General features: G+C 43.7%; 1 protein-coding gene across 2 annotated transcripts in view; it reads right to left on the bottom strand.

Annotated features, from left to right (window-relative positions):
* The window catches only part of LOC102750108 (small muscular protein), a 52,813-nt gene extending 34,257 nt beyond the window's left edge, over positions 1-18,556 (bottom strand). Inside the window, exons 1-3 of one of the 2 annotated variants that reach the window (XM_081809051.1) lie at positions 18,266-18,556; positions 14,547-14,603; positions 1,737-1,823 (exon numbers count right to left, since the gene is read on the bottom strand). In XM_081809051.1, coding sequence (XP_081665177.1) covers positions 1,737-1,823; positions 14,547-14,585 — 126 coding nt within the window. In that variant the 5' untranslated portion in view covers positions 14,586-14,603; positions 18,266-18,556. The remainder of the gene's footprint in view (positions 1-1,736; positions 1,824-14,546; positions 14,604-18,265) is intronic. The other variant, XM_081809050.1, reaches the window with a different exon arrangement.
* Between the last annotated feature and the right edge of the window lie 3,430 nt (positions 18,557-21,986).

The raw sequence follows: 21,986 nt of genomic DNA, 5'->3' as shown, positions 1-21,986 counted from the left end.
CTTGTCTATTTTAGAATGTGCTGGAACTGTCAGACAAGAGTGAGAGCAACGTGATTTCCCAACCCCCTAACTGGGACACTTATGAGGAGGAAAGTACCAGTTGTACAGAGAAGAACTGAGGGTCATCTGTACCACAGAGGGAAGATGAGATGCAAGCCTCCAAAACAACTGTTAACATCCGTCAGTTTAGTGAGAAAACTGGGTCAAGCTACCTTTTGACCGACTGCCATGGTAGTGACACACACGGCTTAATTAATAATTACAGATAAATGGAGGTGTGGGAAGAATTTCCCTGTCCTCTCTTCAACCTCCCCATGCCTTCTTCTTACAACACGCCAAGTAATAGGCCTCGGAGTCCTTCATGAAAATTGGATAATTAGATCAATTGATGAACAATCATTTACTGAACGCTTGCTAGGCTATGCCATGTCCGTTATATCGCTGACTCCTCTCAGCAACCCTCTGAAGAAAAGAGTGGATCATATTTGGCGGACGTAGACTCAGAAATGCTTGACCAAAGTCCCAAAGGGAGGGCTCATGATCAGGAGTGAACTGGATAGCCAAGTATGTAGCGTCACAGTTTGAGATTATATACCAGAAACGCAGGGTAGTGCTGGGTCTTTTCAACTTGTGCATTAAAAATTTTTATTCATCAAAGGTGACTTAGTGGCAGAAATTCCAGAACTTGGTGGTGTCACTCAAATACTTCATCTCCTTCTTTGAAAAATTATCTTCCTATTGATAAGAGGCTGGAATTACTAACTTAGGACCATGTCAGTAATCATTTACAGGGAAGAAGAGGTTAGATGAGGGACAACCGAAGTTTTATTAGGAAACTTTGAAATGGTGATAGGTGTTCTTTGGGGGCAAATATCAAAAAGGTCACCTACAAAAGTTACAAGAAAAGAGTGCCTTTTTAAAAAGATGAAATACAATTGGCTATGCCCTGTGGCCTTGTTTAATTCCATTTTCCTTGTCTTGTGTGAATGACATGTTCCAAAACTTGAAATTTTTTTTTTTCCAGAACCGGACCTTCCAGGTTTCATCAGAAAAGTCACAGTTGGTGAAGGAATCCAGACATTTGAGGGGGGGGGCACCCTTCTCTATTTAATGCACTTACTCATTTTAGCCTCCATTTCAGCCAAGCGAGCATATGAATTTGGAAGAGGTAAAGGATTAGAGGGAGGAAAAGAAGACAGAAATTGATCGGCTCCTTTGCAAAGTCCTCTTTTCAAAGGAAATACCCAGAGATTGGGGCTTTTTGTTTGAATCCACGAGTAATTTAACATGCTTATTACCTGAGCTCCCACTGGGGTTTGTCACTCATCAGAAGTTGTACTAAAGACATCCTGCTCGGTTCAGTATAAGCTCCGAGGGAAACCTTACCGAGCTAGTGACTGTGGCCAGACCGAGAGCATTTGACAGGCTATTCGCCCCCAACACACACACACACACACACTCACTCAGTTAACAAACTGCATGTTAAACTCAGCATCTTCAAGTAACTGTGGCAGGCACTTAAAGAGCTGAAGGGAAGTGAGGAGCAGTGTGTTTCATGGCTAAGTGAGCAAGACAGTCAAAGAAATGTAGACACTATGTGGTGACTCCTTGCCCCACATCCATTCCTGCCTCCCTTGTCCTGGGGAGCCGACCCTCGCCTTGCCTTTGTCCCCGCTCTAGTCAGGAGTCTGGAGGGGAAAGACAGGGCTGAGCTCTGCCAGCTAAGTTTTCCTCACCTCCTCCGCTTCCAGAGTACACTCTTTTCTTCTGGGGGGTTGCCCAGCTCCTGGCCGAAAGGCTCCCATTGGGATGTTGATATTTGCCTAAAAGAAAAAAGCAGGGAAGATTGAGCTCGAAAAGGGTAGGAACTTGCAGTGACACTGGGAGACCAAATTCATTATGAGGAAAAACGCATCTGAAAAGCTTTTAACCTCAAGAAAATTGCCATAATGACAGGACAAAAATATGCAAAGGAAAATTTGACATTTATTACAAATTTCTGGAACTCATCCTTAGGTCTGTGCAGTGATTTCACAATTCCCTGTTGGATAGAAGAATTTCAAGACAGTTTGTTCTGGATGCTGCCCTCCTGCGGTGCTGAATATTTTCCTCTCCCTCAGATGAGGAAGGAACACATAATGACAGGAAGGGAGGAGACAGCAAGCACAGAAGCCATCCCACACCTTAGCCCTCCTTCAACTTACTTCAGACTCACCCTAGGAGGGCTGCGTTCACACCTCCTAAACCACCTCCTCCTTTCCATAATGTCCTATGACTGTGCCAGCACTTCCTGAGGTCTCTCCATAAACGACACTCCTCTACCTTCTCCCCAGCACACCACTGTGTGGGTCAGTGCATAAGGAGAGTGCTGGAAAGTCAAGTTCATTGGTGTCACACTTCATAGATTCTTGTCTTTAATTAAGATAACATGTGGGACGCCTGCTTGTGCTCTCTCACTCCCTCTCTCTCTCTGACAAATAAGTAAATAAAAATCTTTTTTAAAAAGCATGAATTCTTTAAAAAAAACAACTTTTTTTTAAGGGGTGCCTGGGTGGCTCAGTTGGTTAAGCATCCGACTCTCGATTTCGGCTCAGGTCATGATCTCAGGGTCGTGAGATCAAGCCGTGCATTGGGCTCTGTGCCGGTCATGGAGCATGCTTAACATTCTCTCTCTCCCTCTGCCTCTCCCCCCCAGTTGTGCTCGCTCTCTCTAAAAACAAAAACAAAAACTTTTTTTAAGGTAGAGCACAATTTTTCCGCTTAAGATAAAGTGTTGCCTTATGAGTAATTGGATATGTGGACTTGAAAAATTGAAATTGCACTTTGCTGTTATGCATGAAAATCATGCCTGAGCAAAAGGGACAAAATATTTTACTACCTTATGATACAGTTTGGACAATTTTGGTGCCACATCAAACAAAATTATTAGGAACTGTAGTAAGGTCCGTTTGGAACTGCCTGATATGAGCTCTGTTGCCAGGGGAATGTTTAACTCAAGACACAGGAAATATCCAGGGTCCATGTTCAGGCAACATGGCAGATCTGTGTTCTCCCAAGAGCAGGAAGTGATGTTTTCCTCCTAGAGTCTTTCCAATTCCCTTTCCTACTAGAATAATGCTGATCCCACAGAAAGGAAACAGATCCAAAGTGTTCATGGAGGGTATCAAAAGAGGTACATCACCATTCCTAGGGCCAACAAGCCAAGAGTTTTTTTCATCAGTGTGTACTATATATGCCAAAATATATGTGCAGCACAATTTTAGACGGAAGTATGTTGGAAAGTCTAAGGCTGAGCCTTCTATGCTATTCCTCTGCTTAATAGAAATATCAGGTGGCCTAGAGTGGGAGGAGGGAGGGGCAGAAGGCAAGGGGGAAAATATGTCTTATATGGTGGCAAATATGGTAGCATACTTTATGAATTCCAAGATGCACCTCTTTTAATATCTCTGAAATCAAAATGTGTCTTACAACCAGTGGTTTCTTAAATTTTTAATTGGCACGTGTGTTTTATTTTTTAGCAGCACATAACATAATGGTATTTTACAATTGGCAGTGTCTTAGACTGGATGAAATATCATTAGGGTCCTGAAATAAGATCAAAGCCATGTAAATAAGACCCGCAGACAATTATCTATATTGAAGCAATAACTATCTCCATTGCTGCAGTTTGATTGAAAAAGGGGGAAAGTAGATATAGGGACTTTGGGGGGAAGGTTAACTGGTTAAAAGTTTAATTGGATCATCACTACCCTGACCCATTTATTAAGCATCTACAGAGGGCATCTTCCTAATGGTGAGTTGAAGTTAATATACAGTTTCTGAAAGACTTGCCTACTAAACTAACCTATTTGATGAAGTGTGCATGCTCTGTAGTGGGTTATAGTTTTCAGTAAAGGAATACATAAGGTCATCCAGGATAATGTATTCGGTAAAGCACATGCTATGGGAACACCACCTTTTCTTGCTGAGTTTAATTTTAGCAATGCGTGTCGCCTCTCCACGGTTAAACGGGTGCCTTCTGCTAGGGCAAAGAGCCCAGGGCTAGGAGTTGTTACAGATTCTCTGTACTTGAAAAAATGACAGCTCTTCTGGGTCTCATCTTTCCCGCTTGTAATATGAATATTAGGCTTTGTCAGTGGTTTTCAAACCTTTCAGCTACTGAACGCTTCCTTTAAGTAAAGTATTGTGAGAACATCTAAAATGCAAACTAGGTGTAGATAGAGGTAGAGCTGCTCTGGCTAAGGTGGTAGGGAGTGCAGAACGACATCTGCTTCCCCCAAACCGTGGGCCCTGAGCGGTTCCTTCCAGTGAGGAGGGGGGTGCCCAATCTGACAACCATTGAAGGAGATCATCCTTAAGTGGATGAGTATTGACATGTATTTAAAATGTTCGTTCTTGGGGCGCCTGGGTGGCTCAGTCGTTAAGTGTCTGCCTTCGGCTCAGGTCATGATCCCAGGGTCCTGGGATCGAGTCCCGCATCGGGCTCTCCGCTCAGCGGGGAGCCTGCTTCTCCCTCCCCCACTCCCCCTGCTTGTGTTCCCGCTCTCGCTGTGTCTCTCTCTGTCAAATAAATAAATAAAATCTTTGAAAATAAAATAAAATAAAATGTTCGTTCTTCCCATTGTTAGGTTGTCTGTAATTTACTTTTAACCAGCATAGACCGTGTGATATTTTATATGTTCATGTTGGTTTAAACTGCAGCTCTAGAGAATTCTACTGCTCTAAGTGGGAGTTTATCCTCGTAGGGTGGTGATGAGGTGGTAAAATATCACTAAGACCACATTCCCACGGTTGCTACTCCAAGTCCTTCTGTTAGCCATCTGTCCACTAACACCTGAGGTTTTGATGTCTGAAGAAATGTCAATAGGGGGAATAATAGCATGAGCATTAGAAATGGCTCTTGTTAAAGAAATTAGAGGAGGTTAGGGTATGTAGATTGGTTAAAATGGTTTGGAGACAATCCCTCCCCCCTGCTGAACAGAGTGTCAGAATCTAAGAGCCTATACATTGCATCTTCAGAGACCGAGCTCGAGGAGTGATCCCTAAATGGGCCTGTCTCCAGCCACTGATAATGAGCATTTCCAGCTGGGTGCTGCCACCAAGGGGCACAGAATCTCCACCTGCTTCATGTGAGCCTGTTACTGAGGTGACAGTCACTTGGAGCACTTAAAGGCACAAGAGCCGAGGCTTCCTGGAGCTCACAGACAGACTGCATGGACGGTTTTGTGCTGGCTTACTAATGAATGTGTGTTTAATAAACGTCTGTACATGTGGCAGAGTTGGGTTTGAGACTGGCTTTCATCTTAACCCCATGCGAGGTTGGGGGTAGTAACTACTCCCCAGCCACCCACCACACACTCCTTTAGCCGCCCCCAAGCCCCGATTCAGCCTAGGTCCTACAGCCTCACAACAAACTGCTGAGGAAAAAACTGAGCCTCAGAGAAGTTAGATGTCACACAAAGAGTTCGAGGAAAAGCCAAGATTCCAAATGAGAGCTGCCTGACCTTAGGGACAGACCTTTTGACTCTATCAAGGCCCCTCCAAAGAGCTCTTTTTACTTGACCCAAGTGAGCTCTAACCATTCTAAAATGTTCTAAACTGCACAAAAATTACAGCTTACACTTTGAGAGTGGCCTTGGAAAAGGGGCACACAAAATGGATAATTCCAAAATAGGTGTCAAAGAAAAGCCACATTGAAAAATGAGCCATTAACTCAGTGACTTGATGCTTTTTCATCTTTAAGGCATCACTCAAGAAACCAGGAACCTAAATGGGTTTTTGACAGCAAATATTGACAGGATCCAAAGCAGCCCAAGAACACGTCAAATATCCAGTCATTAATGTACACCTGAAGGGAGTGGCAGAAGAGTGATTTGTAAATGATTAGAGATGTTTCATTAATATAATTGTAGGGTGGCGATATTTGAGTGACAAATTATAGACTAAATTATAGCCATAAGAAAAATTCCTTATAACTTGAATTTGATAGAAAAACATAGACCTTAGCTCTCTTTTTTATTCCACGGCCAGAGAATTGAGTCATACTGTTGTTTTTCACTGATTCACTCTGTTCGAATTCAAATAAAATATCTCAATGATTAATTTTTCCATCTGCAAATTGGGTATGGTATTCGCTATTCAAAATGGATTTCAAATATAAGGTACATTTTTATGAAAGAAAATGGAGTCAGTCCAGGTCATTGATGTTCAACTTTCTCTGTGTTGAGGTGACTCCCTATCATTGATGTGATTAGACTTTTTCTAGATTTGTTTATTGTACAAGGTTGGACTTCTTCCTTCTCTTTATAGACTCTGTATAAATGCAAACGAGGCAGGCTTTTGTTTTTTTCCTTTTATAACACATTCCCTTGCATTTCTTTTCCCTCCTTGAGTTTTATTCATCTTAGATATTTTTAAATATGCCTAGACGCAGCAAGGCCAGCGCATCGCTTTCCCAAGCTATACCTAATTTGTACATCCTCGAAGTTAGGAATGGAAAAAAATCTACTAGATCATCTTTTGCCAGAACAGGATACAGTTCCCTGATAATGGACCTATCTGATGTGAAATGAATACTACACTTGATCTCACCAGGTGAAGAAAAGTAGAAAGAATTCCCTGTAAGTTAATTCCACTACTCCCTTAATTATTTGTATTGTTCTCCTGCTTGGCTCCAGGCTTTGAGCCCGAGGATTCTGGAAACAATATTCCCTCCCCAGCCACTCCTGTGTGACTTCCAATGGAGTGACATCTTCTCTCCCCAGTGGGTTGGATTCTGATAGCTGCCCGCCACTGACTCCCTTCAATCCCTATCCACTTCGCTTTCCATAGCCAGTGTTCTCTTATCTCTCCCTCCCTGTCCTCCCTGTTGGTGCCCACTCTGTCTCTCCTTTCAGTGTTGAGGCTTTTGGAGTTTCCTCCCATTGCATATTTGTTTCAGATAACCCCCCCACACACTGATTCTATCTTTAGTTTTCAAAGGTCTCCAGCCGCTCCAGCCAGAATCTATAGCCACCCCCACCATGCCATCCTCCCAGGCCACAGGCAGAGGAAACCCTACAGGGTTGCATTTTGCAGTATTTCTTTCTGCACTTTCCTATTCTTAGTGCCCTAGACCTTCTCTGAATGGAGCAGGAGATGACATTTTGAGATTTCTAGCATCTTCATAGAAGACTTTCAGAAAGAGCTGAAATAGCTGATTAGAAAATGAAATTCTTGGGGCGCCTGGGTGGCTCAGATGGTTAAGCATCTGCCTTCGGCTCAGGTCATGATCCCAGGGTCCTGGGATCAAGCCCCGCATTGGGCTCCTGCCTCAGCGGGGAGCCTGCTTCTCCCTCTCCCTCTGCCTCTCTCCCTGCTCATGCTTTCTCTCTCTCTCTCTCTCTCTCTGTATCTCTGTGTCTCAAATGAATAAATAAAATCTAAAAAAAAAAAAAAGAAGAAAATGAGATTCTTATTTGATCTAGTAGCCTAAATTAAGAGAGACAGATGAACCTACCAACTAAAATACAGTCTAACCTATTTTAAAATACAGTTCTATATCACTAGAATGTAACTTCTTTGTCTTTAGGGATTCTTGAAATCTGGAAAGGATTCAGAACATACAAAACTTACCCTCTCGACACAACCTTGAGAAATTCCCACTCAGCCACTGTCCATCACCCATGGTGTTCCACACTGAAAGGTTTTCTCCTCTCTCTCTCTCTCTCTGTTCTCATCACTTTGTTTTTTTCAGTAATTTCCTGAATGATTCAACTGTAGTGTTGTCATCCAGGGAAAAGCAGATTTCAAGAATGCATTATGGCTATTAACATAATATGTACAAATGATTGAGGGCAAGTCATATATCTGAGGTACTTGTAAAGGTCAGCCTCAAGAAATGACATCTTTTGGCCAACATATAGACTACTTGCTTCATGTTACTAATATGGAGCCCTGGTCAGAGCAGCAAAGATTATCAGCTGGAGGTAGCACTGAACCCACTCTAGAGTCAATCTGCCAACATTCAACTTCTGGCTACATGTTAAAGAAACCAGGGTTAGAAATGATAAACAATGTATTATAGTGGTTTATATAAGAAAGAAGCTGTAGGGCGCCTGGGTGGCTCAGTTGGTTAAGCGACTGCCTTCGGCTCAGGTCATGATCCTGGAGTCCCTGGATCGAGTCCCGCATCGGGCTTCCTGCTCGGCAGGGAGTCTGCTTCGTCCTCAGACCCTATCCCCTCTCAGGTGTTCTCTCTCTCTCATTCTCTCTCTCTCAAATAAATAAATAAAATAAAATAAAATAGGGCGCCTGGGTGGCTCAGTTGGTTAAGCAACTGCCTTCAGCTCAGGTCATGATCCCAGAGTCCTGGGATCGAGTCCCACATCGGGCTCCCGGCTCAGCGGGGAGCCTGCTTCTCCCTCTGACCCTCTCCCCTCTCATGCTGTTTCTCTCTCTCTCTCTCAAATAAATAAATAAAATCTTTAAAAAATAAAATAAAATAAAAGAAAGAAAGAAAGAAAGAAGCTGTAGATCCATGATCAAAGAAAAGGCTTTGACTCTACATTAAAACAAGTGGCAAATGAAAGTTCATTTTTAATTTTTAAATTTAAATTATATGTTAAAGGAAGGTATGTATCATAATGTTATTTTTAGCTTTGACCAATGTATTTGGTTACTGGCCAGACATGGGTAGTGATAGTTTATTCCTTCATACCAAGGATCGTCATGGACCTGGAATCCTTTTTAAACTAGAAACCCCAGTCAGGAAGCACTTATAGTCTCTGACACCTGTCTGTAAAGACTTTGGTCAGGCTGTTTTCTTCTTCCATGGAGCCTTTATGCCCTGGGCAATGGGAAGTGGAAGAGCAATGATAATGGGTGGGGAAGGGAAAGAAATATTAAAGCTTGGGGCTTCACGATATTCTGTTCTGCACATGGATTGGGTGGCAACGGACAAGTTCCCATAAGAGGCCACAAACTAACGATGCAGGGTTCATGTAATCATTCCTTTAAAATGTATAATAAGAGTTAGGTTTACTTTCACAAGCAGCTTGGTTAAGTGAATTAAGCAGAGAGGTAGTAATTCAGTGGCCATGGCTGTTTGTATTTTGAGACCATGCTTGTCACCAAGTCTCTTTACTTTGTACTTTTCACTCCCAGCCAACTTACGTTTAAGATGACTTTATTTTTTTTTAAGATTTTATTTATTAATTTGACAGAGAGAGACACAGCAAGAGAGGGAACACAACCAGGGGGAGTGGGAGAGGGAGAAGCAGGCTTCCTGCTGAGCAGGGAGCCCGATGTGGGGCTCGAACCCAGGACCCTGAGATCATGACCTGAGCCGAAGGCAGACACTTAACAACTGAGCCACCCAAGCGCCCTTAAGATGACTTTAATCAGGGTGGGCTATTAGCTTCTTCCCTAAAATGCTGACACTCTTTCTGAATGTCACTTGAGCTCTTTAAAAGGGAGGACCCGGCTTCATATTTATGATTACCCTAGTTAGATGGTCCCACCCACTCCTCCATCCTCACTCTCCATGCCAGGGTGGGGATGGTAAGTAATGAGACTAGAGAATGTTGTAGAGTGGTTCCACACATGGGCTTTGGGATCAGACAACTTGATCTCGGGTCCTGACTCTCACAAGCTATGTGATCCTGGGCGAGTTGTTTCACTTCTCTAAACCTTTCATTATATTTCATGGAGATCTCATTGCACTGTGCCAAGTACATAGTAAACCCTGAAGAAATTGTGACTATTATTATAATCCTAATAATAAACCTTAGAAGTTATTCTCAGGAAGTTCAAAGATTATTAGAAGCTACACAGAGGCTTGGAGGCCATATAATGCAACACCTTCCTTTGCAGATCATGGAGACCAGGGGGTTGAAGTCACAGAGCAGGGCTAAGACTAGGGCACAGGACTCTTCCATTCAACCATGAAGCTCATGGATCTCATGAGAGAGGACAAATAATACTCAGCTCACTTTGGTCAACGGCAGAGAGAAAAGCCAGTGATGACCCAGAGAACACTGGCTCTGGGTGGGCTGAGGCCCTAGGGAGGCCCATGGTGGTTTCCAAAGGGGGTGTGTTCAGGAGGAAGGGGAAGGACGGGCAGGTGCTGCCAGTGACCAATGTCACTTGGTCTCATTAGAAAGACTTGCCGAGCAGATCACCGAAGGGACTGGATTTCCCAGCAGCTCTAGCTTTCCCCACCTGTCATGTCAAATGTTTTCATCTGAAGGATCAGCCCCACTATGCTGAGTGTGCTGATGTTACCTTGGTTGCAACTCCATCCCCATCAACAGTGGGGTGTAACAAGCAGCCTGGAGAGTACAGAATGAGGGCCAGTAAACTATGGCCCATGGACCAAATCCAACCTGCCACCTGTTTTTATAAATAAAGTGGCATTGGCACACAGCCACCCTCACTCATTTATGCATTGCCTATGTCTGCTTTTGTGCTCTAATGGCAGAGTTGGGTAGTTAGAACAGAGACCCAATGATGTGCAAATCCTAAAATATTCACAATCTTGCCCTTTATAGAAAAGATTTGCCGACATCTGGTATACAGCCTTATAGATGCTTTGGGAGACAAAGGCCCTGTCCAGGCAAAGGAAGGATCAATTGATTCCTTCAGGATATTTTTATGTCCCGGGCATAAATGTGATTTCATTAGTACAACTGAAAAGAAACATCGACTTAGATAGAATTCCCTTACAATTCAAAGGCCACCTTTTCCATGTGGGTATGAAAGACAGCTGTCCAAGCCCTCTCAGGGCAGTTCTGGCCTCCCTGTTAATCTGGGGCATGGAGGGGATGGAACCAGTTGAAGAGAAACCAAGGCCATTTCATGCTTTACTTGGGCAGTTAGAAGAGTCATCTCTTAAGGAACTGTGTGCTATAAACCAGGCACTTGCCATTCATTAGTTTATTCATTATAACAATCCTTTCAAGTAGTATGATTGTCCCCGTTTTACAGAAGGGTAAACTAAGGGTGAATGAAGGTCCCAGAGTGAGTGAGTGCCAGGCAGAGATTTGTAACCATTTGGCTCCATGTTGTCTGATGCACATAGGCGCAGTAGTTCAACTATCTAAATGCCTAACTGTTTTAAATATAGCTGACAGTGGCTTAAGTTTGCTCAATCCAGACAAAATAGAGATCGAAGTCATTATTTTCTAGAAGTTTCACTGCAAAATACTATGCTGGCAAATACTCATTTGAAAGTTCCTGTATGTTTTGAAAACTCTGCCTACATCAACCACTTTCTTAAAAATATACAAAGCCATTAGGAAGTTATGGACTCTGAGAAATCCTGCAGTAAAAATCCTATTCAACTTCGCTGAATTTAGTGTTTCCCAAACACTTTATCATGGAACCCTTTAATTAACAAATGACATCCCATAAAACTAGTATTCCAAGAGACACACCTTGGGAACTGTTGAACTAGATGATGGTGTAGATGGTGATATGGTGATGATGATGATGATGATGATGACTGATGACTGATGATAACAGCTAATATTTATTAAGCAATTATAACCAGCCAGACACTGGCCTAAGCATTCACATGTATTAATTCATTTAACTCTCACAGCAACCCTATGAGACAAGTACTGTTATTAAATCCCCCACTCGATAGATGAGAAAACCAAGGCACAAAGAAGATAAACAACTTGCCCAAAGTCACATAGCTAGTAAGGCCTGGAGACAACAAGCTCCTCAAACAGAGGGATCAGGTATCAATTCATCTTTGCATGGCCTGCACTTTGCACAGTGCCTGTCACAAAGACCCAGGAAATGACAGTTGAATTGCATTGGAAATAAGATCCTAATAAAAAGGAGAAGAAGGGGTGCCTGGGTGGCTCATTCATTAAGCATCTGCCTTCGGCTCAGGTCATGATCCTGGGGTCCTGGGATCAAGCCCCACATCATGCTCTCTGCTCCACGGGAGGCCTGCTTCTCCCTCTCCCACTCCCGTGCTTGTGTTCCCTCTCTCTCTGTGTCTCTCTCTGTCACATAAATGAATAAAATCTTTTAAAAAAATAAAATAAAAAGGAGAAGCAACTAGAACATGTTGAATAGAACATTTAACATCTTTAAGTGGTATTTACACAATGAGGGCACTCCTCATCATTTGGGGTTTCTATTTGTTCTAGACATGACTGTACCCTAGATAATGTTACTACTATAAACCATTTCTACAGTGTAACCATTTTCAAATTTTATTTAATAGACCCTACTTTAGGTTAATGAAGAGATGATAGAAAAATATCAGATAGTACAGATCCTATTTAGCCACGAGAAATAATATTTCATTTGACGGTGCATTAAATTAGGCATAAAATATATTGAAAGAGGCAAAACCACATCCATAAGGAAGCACTCTATTGCCTTTGTTGGTAGAGTGGATGGAATTTTTTAAATGCAGTAAAACAACACTTACTGAGAAGAGTCCATAGCAGCTTTTTAAATATTACAGACCTAAAAATATATCAAGGTCAGAATTAGTAGATAAAATACTGGTGAATTTTCAGCGTAGATTTGAGGGAAGCCAGAAAGCACTAAGGAAGAAAAATCAACACACTTTCAGCTTTAAAAGGAAGAGAAGCAAAGACAGACTGAGAGAAGACTATGTTTTTGTGTCCTGCAAAATAAAAAGGAAATCTTTTTTTTTAAAGATTTTATTTATTTATTTGAGAGAGAGAATGAGATAGAGAGCATGAGAGGGGGGAGGGTCAGAGAGAGAAGCAGACTCCCTGCTGATCAGGGAGCCCGACGTGGGACTCGATCCCGGGACTCCAGGATCATGACCTGAGCCGAAGGCAGTCGCTTAGCCAACTGAGCCACCCAGGCGCCCTAAAAAGGAAATTTTATGTTTAGCACCTTGGGAGCTTCAAAAGCAGTGATTAAATGATATGATTTCTCATCACGTTAACAAAGAACATTCCTGAATGATAATTACTATGATAATAGTTGACCCTTAATGAGGGCTTACTGTGCTGTTTTAAGTAACTTGTATGTGTAGCTCTAGGATGTGAGCACTGTTATCATCCCCATTTTACAGATGTAGAAAGAGAAGCAGAGAGAGAAAGTAGTTTTCCCGTGATTCCACACCTGTATGGATTAAGGATTCAAACTCCAGTAAAGAAGGTTCAAAGGCTCAAGGATGCCCACAGGTCTGGGAGGCAAAATAAATTCCACTACCAATGTCAAGGTATGTCAAAGACTCACTAGGTAGACACAAAAGGGCCAAACATGGCAATGCGGAGTTGGATCCTTGCCAACAGGCTCTTCCTTGGTAGTTCATTCTATGACAAGTGTCCAGGGGTTGTAATACATCTTGCCACTTAAGAAGCCCATCCACTTAAGACCGTGCATTAGTCTTGAGAGGTTAAAGATCTGTCCCTCCACCCACCTCTACCACTAGCGTGTGCTAGGATTTCTAACCCCACAACCTGGCCACATGCACGCCCTTCCAAAATACGGTCAATCACTTATGTTTATGCTGTGATGGTGTATCAGACCCCAAATATTCAGGAACTGTGCCACACGTCCTGCGGTATTCAGAAAAGTCCAGGAAAAAAAAAAAGTTTAAACGTTCCTTTAGAGGTAGCATGGATGACTCTAGGTCAATGCAAGAGAAAGATGGAATGTTACAATAAAGGATCATGCCCGGCATCACAGTGTGGGGGCCATTTGAGAATTAAGCACAAAAACCTTAAGAGAATAACAAGTATGGAGTAAAGACAAATACTGAAAGTTATTTTCATAATTGTATTTGTGTTCCAAAATGCCTGTGTCCCCCTCCCCTTTTTTGGGGTGACTCTTAAGTCAGTTGAAGCAACCAAAGAATTTGTTTGCTGGGAAGGCATGAGGAAATATAACAGCACCCAGACTTTACACGATGCATACCCAAGCCTTAGAAAGGACGCTTGACAAGAAATGATATGTTCTAAACAGATGGGTCAACAAATTCAGTTAGATATAAAAATGGGAAGTGAACTTTTCAATTCGTATCAATGAGCCTATCAAAAACATGTACATCGGGGCGCCTGGGAGGTTCAGTCAGTTAAGCGGCTGCCTTCAGCTCAGGTCATGATCCCAGGGTGCTGGGATCGAGCCCCGCATCGGGCTCCCTGCTCCGCGGGAAGCCTGCTTCTCCCTCTCCCACTCCCCCTGCTTGTGTTCCCTCTCTCGCTCTCTCTCTCTGTCAAATAAATAAAATCGTAATATATATATACATATATATATATGTGTGTGTATATGTATATATACATCGAAAAACATATCCAAAAACTAAACATTGCATTTTTGTAGACGGTCAATTAATTCTCATAACTTTGATTGTCTCACAATTCAGCACAATTGAACACTAGCTTCTCCCTCCTCAGTCCTACCTTCCCAACCTCAGATCCTGTCTCATTTGTGCCCTAGGGGTCAGTCTTTTCTTGAAGTGAATTACCAAGTTAGGAGTGAACAATCGCAAAAGGTCTGATTTATTAAAGCAAACAAGCGAGGAGTCGCAGAGCTGATGTTAAATCGCAAATACACCTACTTACCTGGATGGCTCTGACATTGGAAACCGGCTGTTTTGACATATTCACGGGGTCTTATCCCTAAAAAAACAAGTGAGAAACTGTTAGAGGTGGCGGCATTCAGATTCTCCGGCTTGATAAATTAGAACTTAACTCATGATTCAACTGGGCAGTCACCCCTTTCAGTGGCCCTATATTCTTTCAGTCTCAGTTTCTGAAGTTACTTAGAGACTCTCCTTCCCAATGCCTCGGGGAGAGGGAACACTAGAGCGCCCGGATAAATCATTCAGGAGGAGAAAGGCTGAGATGCCTCGCCCCTGATCGAATGATAGGCAATCAGAAACTTGAAAGGCCCTATCATCCCCTTCCCTGCCCTCCTGCCCCCACTGCCGAGAGCAGCAAAGCAAAGGGGTTGTGGGAATAAAACATCTTTGTCTGGGGCCTCGGAAGCTCTCCGCTTGAAACTGAACGAGCTGTTGCCAGGGCTGTGTGTCAGCCCATTGGGAGCTCCTCCTCTCCATTGAGCACCCAAAGAGAAAGGGCCTGGACTACGTCCGCACTACTGTGCCGCCCTCTGCCTGCCGCGCACGCACGCGTCTGTTCCACCCGGGGTCCTGGGAGACGCTGTGAGCCCCGGGCCACCATCTCCCCACTCTGGGTGTCCGGGACCCGGGCTCTGTAAACACAGGCAGCCACAAGCCTCACCCGGCCGCTTTGCTTTTAACGGAAGAGACTCACAAGGCAAATAAGGATTTACACGACCATGTCATTTCCCCAAGATACAGCAGTGCTTCCTTCCCAAAGGACTTGTGCTTTCCCTCAGGTGGGGAGACCTGACTTACAGGTGACTAGTGGCCAAGGTTTGCTGGTGGGAGGGGCACGGGGGACAGCCCGGCTTGGGCCTGTTCTCGCACCTCTAAGTATTGTCATAGCTGGGTCTATGACATGTTGACAGGCCCAACGGGAAAAGTTAAAAAATTCAGGGAATGGAAAACATGCTGACACGTTTTAGATTTAAACCCAAACCATACAATGGGTTGGCTGACTTTCCTCTACTGCCTGGTGTAAATGCATGTGCTAACCTGTGAGCACATGAACACAGGCAGCAGGATGGGCGTTTGCGACCCGTCCCGCGTCACGTGGCCAGTGTCACTCAACATTTCTAGACCCTTTTCCTCTCCCTTAAATTTTACCTGATTCTTAGGCTGTGGTGAGAATCAAAATGACATAATGTTCCCAAAACTGCCTCGGGAACTCTAGAGCATGATGCAAGTATTGATGGTTTCATCGCCGTTGTCCACAGCTCATGACTTTTCAGTAATTTACTGACCTACAGCTTCAAGTACAGAGTAAGAATTGACGTAGTGACAACGCCCCTCACCACTTGTACATATAAAAGATCTGAGAACTCTGAAGAACATTGTTTTTGAGATCTTCAAAGTCGTAGGCCCTGTTATATGAAGTTAAACAATTACATAATTTTTAAAAATCTCTAGTATATCCAAATGTAAGTCTTTGGAGTCACATTCATGAAAACAATGAGTTTTTTCTTTTTTTAAGTTTCACCTGCATGTTTTGGTAGTAGATAGATATAGTTAGCCTCCATCCAGAAGGGTCTAGGTAGAATTATTCTTGCTTTGGTTAAAAAGTTAAAAAGCAACAACAAATTGAACAATGAGGACTGCATTTTTCTCTATGATATGTTTCAAATAGATTTCTATCTTCCGCGCAGTGTCAAAGAGTCAATGAAGGCTTTTTAATTTTCGGATCTAGGATACACAGTTCAACAACAAAAGGAAAAGTTTGGTAGTTTAATTTTTAATGTTTCTATTCCTCAAAAGCTATTAGAAGTCATGCAAAGCAACAATTCTCTCAGGACTTTAAACATCTCAGCATATAGTTTTCTCTCTGCATGTACAACTACAGTTTAACCAATATCACTTGGGAACTTACAAAAAGTTACTGCACATCGATTTGAAACACAGGAAGTAGGAAATTTCTTTTGTTATTACAATAGCATGTTGAAATGTAAAAAAGAAATCAGGCATTGAATGATTGTGTTATTTATATTGCATTGATTTTTTTTTTAATTAGGCTGATTTTGTTTTTTCACTACACTATTGGATCGCTTTGTTTTTTGTGGACCTCTGAGCCTAAAGGATAGATAGACCTTGGGCCTCGTCTCCTGTATGGCCTTGGTATATCTCATTTGCATATGAATTCCTTCTGAACATATATGTCAATCTGCGATAGAGACATCTTTAGAAAGTTGGTCAGATCCCAGCTCTCATTCCTTGCAAACAGGCTGTATAACATTTGTGTAAATCCGTCCTGCAGCAGTTCCCACTGTCCTCATTATTCGCAGAGAAATCAGGGCAAAGCACACTGATGAATAAAAATAGACAGTGTTCCCTGGCTGTTTCCCTGGCCATGCATTCACCTCCGTTAGGGATGCAGTGTAGAATGCACCTGCTTTCTTTATCTGCGTGCCTCGTCCCACAACCAAAAAACACAGCTATGTCTTAGAGGCACAACTCTACTCACAGCTGACCACAGCTTTTCATCCGAAGAGGTACCGTTTAAAGTACTCTATTACTGTGTCTCCTGGTTCTGGCTAAAATTTGGAAACGTGGAAAGTTCGACAAGACATATATTGACTTTTACAAAGCCTATACTATAAAGGAAATGTTTGCCAGCTTAGCACAGTTGTGTTGGGTTTTCCTGGAAGATCTGCAAGTCAGTGGGGAACTTTAATGGGGTCTGTATGCTGAGTCATATACAATATACCTCTGCTGGTTTTTTGATTGGGCAACACCTAAAATCTGACTTCTAAGTAAGACTCTTTCCCTTACTAAAAATTTGTCAACATTAATATCACTAATTTAATAAGAAGGGATTCAGAGTAAAAGAAATCAATATTTGGATAGAAGGGGCTTTGTTTGTTCTTTTTAAAGGTCTATTAGATGGCTAAAGCTCACTCTCAAAGGGAATTATCTTCTGTCCTGAAGCTAAAAATAATTCCTGAGAAGGGTGTAGAAAGATGTTCAGCTGTCTGAACTGACTAACTCCTTATTCACTTTGCCTGAAATATGCCGAGAGGCAAGAGGCACTCATCGTTGCCGGGTCTCAGAACCCGGTGCCCACACAGAGAAAGACAGGTACTGCCCTCCACCCTGCTGGGTACAGGGAACGCCGTGACCAAAGCAGGGCTTTCGAAAAGATGGTTTTGTGATGTTAATCAATCTGTACGTTGATGGAACTTTATCATTGAGGCCAAGCCTGGCGCTGAGGGAGAGGGGAGAAGCACTTTAAACTTGTACTGGGTAACAATAATTTGCATTTAGGTAAATCAGAGAGCTAGCATGATAGCCTTCCTCTGCTGCAGTTTCTCCTGATTATTTCTAGGCTTCCAGCCCGAATCGGTCTGCAGCTGACTGACTGTAACCCTGGCCATAAGAATGAAAACGACATAGATACATTCATCCTCTGTGGACTGTGGAAATTTTCTTAATGTCACAATCAATGAAAAGTACTTTTAGTTCAATATTCTTTCAAACAGCCCCCCCAAACACACACAATTTCTAAAAACAGAATCAGCAACACCACCAATGAATAGTGAATTTACAAGGAAGCTACATCCACTAGTTACAAGCCTACAAAGTTATAAGTAGTCACTTCAAGTTAGGTATCAAGGAAATTTCCTTCAGAAAGCCCAGTTGCCCGAGCTGGGTCCTCCTGCTTACCTGCTCTATGTATTTGTTTACTGCTTAAGGAAAGTCCCAGGCAGCCAGGTGCAAGAATACAAGGTTCCTCAGAAGGTGGAAGGGGCGCCCGGTGTCCTCTGAGCTGTGATCTCAATTCCGATGCTTTGCATGTGGCTGAAATAGCTCAAGTGCTCGGTGCCTCACTCGGTACTGAGAGCTGCTCCCCGCTCGGGGCTGGAGGGAAACTCGGTGTAAGGCTAAGTGTTAAAGAGAATTCCTGTCATAGCTCACAGTTGTTCTTCCTAAATATAGAGTTTGATACAAGCCATATACTGGCTGCCTCCGAAAGGCTTGACCGTGCTGAAAGCAGGGCTCAAATGTCAGCCGGAAGGTGGCTACGGAATCTTCCTGCCCTCCTAATCTTCCAGAAGATGCTGGCTGCACTTTCTCACATGTTCTGAGGGGGCACAGTGAAGTTTGAAAAGTAGGAAAAGTTTCTATCTTTAGCGTTATTACCTGGAGGCCAGAAGACGAGGAGCATTGGATAAAAATTAGACAGAAGCAGCATGGCCCCAACCTTCTTAGCAGGGGCACCGACATCAAGCACCTTTTGAGTCCTAGCTTGGTCACTTAGGAGCTGTTAAAATTCTTTCATGATCAGCAGTCAATAAACGCTCACCAAATGATGATAATTATAATATTACGTTGAACTGTAAGACATCACCCTTTTTGTGGGTCATACATGGTCCCAGATCATTCCACTCAAACGTGGTGCCAGGGCCGAGTCCTTGCTGTCTCCGCTCTTCTGCCTCCTACTGGTGACAATGACTTGGGCCACAGAGTGCAGGAGACCACGGCACAAAACCAAACAAAGAGGAAATACCTATTTTAAGTGTGAGAGGGGCCAGGACCAGGTATGAGGCAGAACACTTTTTCAACAAGAACACGGCCAAATACTGAGGCACATTATCTTTGTTTTGGGTTGGTTTTGGGGTTTTGGCAGTTGAGGAGGGTTGTTTTTTTTTTCTTTTTCCTGTGCTCATCATTTTTAACACTGCTTTTATTAATCGATTAATTTACTTGGCTTCTTCAGTCTCTGAAATTACCTTTACACAGTTCCCTTCAGTAGAAGGATCAAACAGAGTGAGCACACTTATAATTCACCCACTGGATGAAGGTGACTCCATATCTGAGTCCCCCACAGTGTAGTCAGCCACTGAACCACCACCAGCAACCGTCTCCCTCCCAGTCCCCTCGTTCCGTGAGGAAAAGAAGTTCGGTTCATAGGAGCCCCTGAAGTCATGTTCCTGTTCCATGCAGCTGAATGCATTCCAAACAGAAGCAACCAGCTTGTTTTCAGGTTGGTAAAAAGAAAACCAACTTTCTGTAATTAGGAGGTCTGCAGATAATTGTGGTTCATCTCAGTTTGGAGCTCACCATTCTGTTTTATTCGTGTGCTGCTTAAAAGAACCTTTAAAGTTCCTGGGGCACCTGGATGGCACAGTCAGTTGAGCATCTGACTCTTGGTTTTGGCTTGCGTCGTGATCTCAGGGTCATGAGATCGGGCCCTGTGTCCAGCTCCACGCTGAGCACAGTCCACTTGAGGTTCTCTCTCCCTCTCCCTCTGCCCCTCCCACTCGTTTTCTTTCTCTCTCTCTCTCTAAAATAGATAAATCTTTTTCCAAAAAAAGAATCTTTAAAGTCCAGTTTAAACATCACGCTTTGCGATGATCTGGCACCAGAAGTGAGTTATTTTTCACTGGAGAAGAGAATGTAGTGAGCACCTTCCCATTTCCCCAGCTGTTTGGCTACTCTTACGTGTTCGGAGTACTTCAGCAGACAGTAGGTGGCATCACTCCATGGACAGAAAACAACAATGAGCCATTCTTGACTCCTTGCCCTGCAGTCAGCGCATAAATTCTGCCACAGTCCTTTTGCCTTCCGTGCTCCCTCAGTAGCCAGTGGTGTCATACATGTCAAGGAAAGTGCAATGCCTTGTACCCCGGGCTGGCCCGACGTGGGTGTGGCTGCCTCTGGGGGAAGAACTGAGGTGAGCGGCATTATCGGGACTCCTTTGGTCGTAAGAGACAGAAACGCAGAGAGAACCAGTTTAATCCAAGAGGGGGTGTGGCAGACACTGTCAATGCCTTTCTCAATATCACCTCTGCCCACCTGAGTTTTCCTGCAGCTGGAGACAGTTCCCAGTACACTGTCAGCTTCACACTTCAAAAGCCTGAGTCTCTCGGCCTCTCTGCACTGGGGCTCTCTCCATCTCCGAGACAGGTTGCCTGGGTGTGCTGCAGGCATGACCCATAATTGCCAGGGAGCAGACACCCTAGGGACCAACCTCAAGCAATGGGGATAGTGGGAAATACCCCGCCTCCCATCCTCCCGATTCCTCGGCGTGGTCTACAGTTTCCCAGGGGTCTCCAGCAGAATTGAGCTCCAGTGGCTCACAGCAGGAACCTGCTCACTAATATACCCTTTTAGCTTTCTCTTTTCCCTTTCTCACATCCCCACTCCCTCACTTGTGTTCTCTAGGATCATGACCCAAATACACTGCCTGCAACCAAGCCCTTGTCTCCATGTCTGGCTTTGAGACAATGCAAACCAAGACAGAGAGGTTCATTGGGAAAGTTTCATATTGCGGCAGGGGTGGAGGTGACCCTTAGAGATAACCAGAACCGAGAACTCAGACCTCCCTAGAGAGTGCCAAATCTATTTCTCCAACTCCAGTTTTTAAAATCCCAGGGTTCTGATGGCTCCCAGCCTGAGTCAATCACCCAACTCCTGGCCAGGGGCAAGGTCACCTAGCATAGAGGAGGCCCCTGGGGTTCACATCTATAGATAAGGTTCTTCCAGAGAGGGGAATAGCTGTGAGCTGAACAGCCCCCCAGCTGGGGTCTCCCAGAAGCACCAAGAAGCCAAATGCTTGTCCTTGACCTCCTGCCACAACCCCTTGCCGTTTCCACTCCCGTTGTCATTTCATCAGTGTAAGGCCCCTACACAACAGAAGAAGCCCCAGGCACACACCAGCACATAACTGGATTGGTGAGTGACAATTAACTGGGACCAAGGGGATGGGCACAGCATGAGTCCATTTCTCACTGGGAGAAGCAACTGGAAGGAGAGGGAAAAAGAAACAGGGTTTAAGTATGGGAAACAGTGCTAGGCACTGAGCGGACAGCTTGAGACCTTTGGGAATATTTCAGTGGAGGTCACCGAAGAGGGGCAGGGTGAGGGATTGCTGGCAAAAACAGAATTCACCTAAGTAATTCCTGCCTGCATGCCTTTATCCGTCGTCCACTACAGTCCAGCAGCAGGAGGATCTCTAACACCTTCTGTCCGTATAGCCCCTGTTGAGCTGCAAAGCACTTTCATTTGTATTATTTTACTGAGTCCTCCCAGCAGCTCCACGGGTTAAGTGGTATTATTCCAATTGTACAGGTCAATAAGTCCAGGTTCAGAGTGTTAAAGCAGGGCCAGTTACCCCCAGGTTTCAACTCTCATATTTAGTGCTCTCTCCTGTTCTACCACAATGACTTCAAGGAAACACACTCCCATGCACAGCCCCACATAAGCACTATACACACGGTATTGGTTAGGATGCATTGGCTGCAAGTAATGGAATACCTGAGTAGCAGTGATTCAATCAGTAAAGTCGTTTAGTCATCTCACTAGCCTAGAAACCTGGAGGGAGGTAGTTCCAGATTGGTTCAAAAATTGTACAAAGTCAAAAAGCCCCAGGCAATTTCTAGTT

The sequence above is a fragment of the Leptonychotes weddellii genome, chromosome X, assembly GCF_054177405.1.
Source record: "Leptonychotes weddellii isolate Sample4059 chromosome X, ASM5417740v2, whole genome shotgun sequence".
Taxonomy (NCBI): Eukaryota; Metazoa; Chordata; class Mammalia; order Carnivora; family Phocidae; genus Leptonychotes; species Leptonychotes weddellii.
Note: the sequence above shows the minus strand (reverse complement) of the source record. Positions and strands in the feature narration are given on the sequence as shown.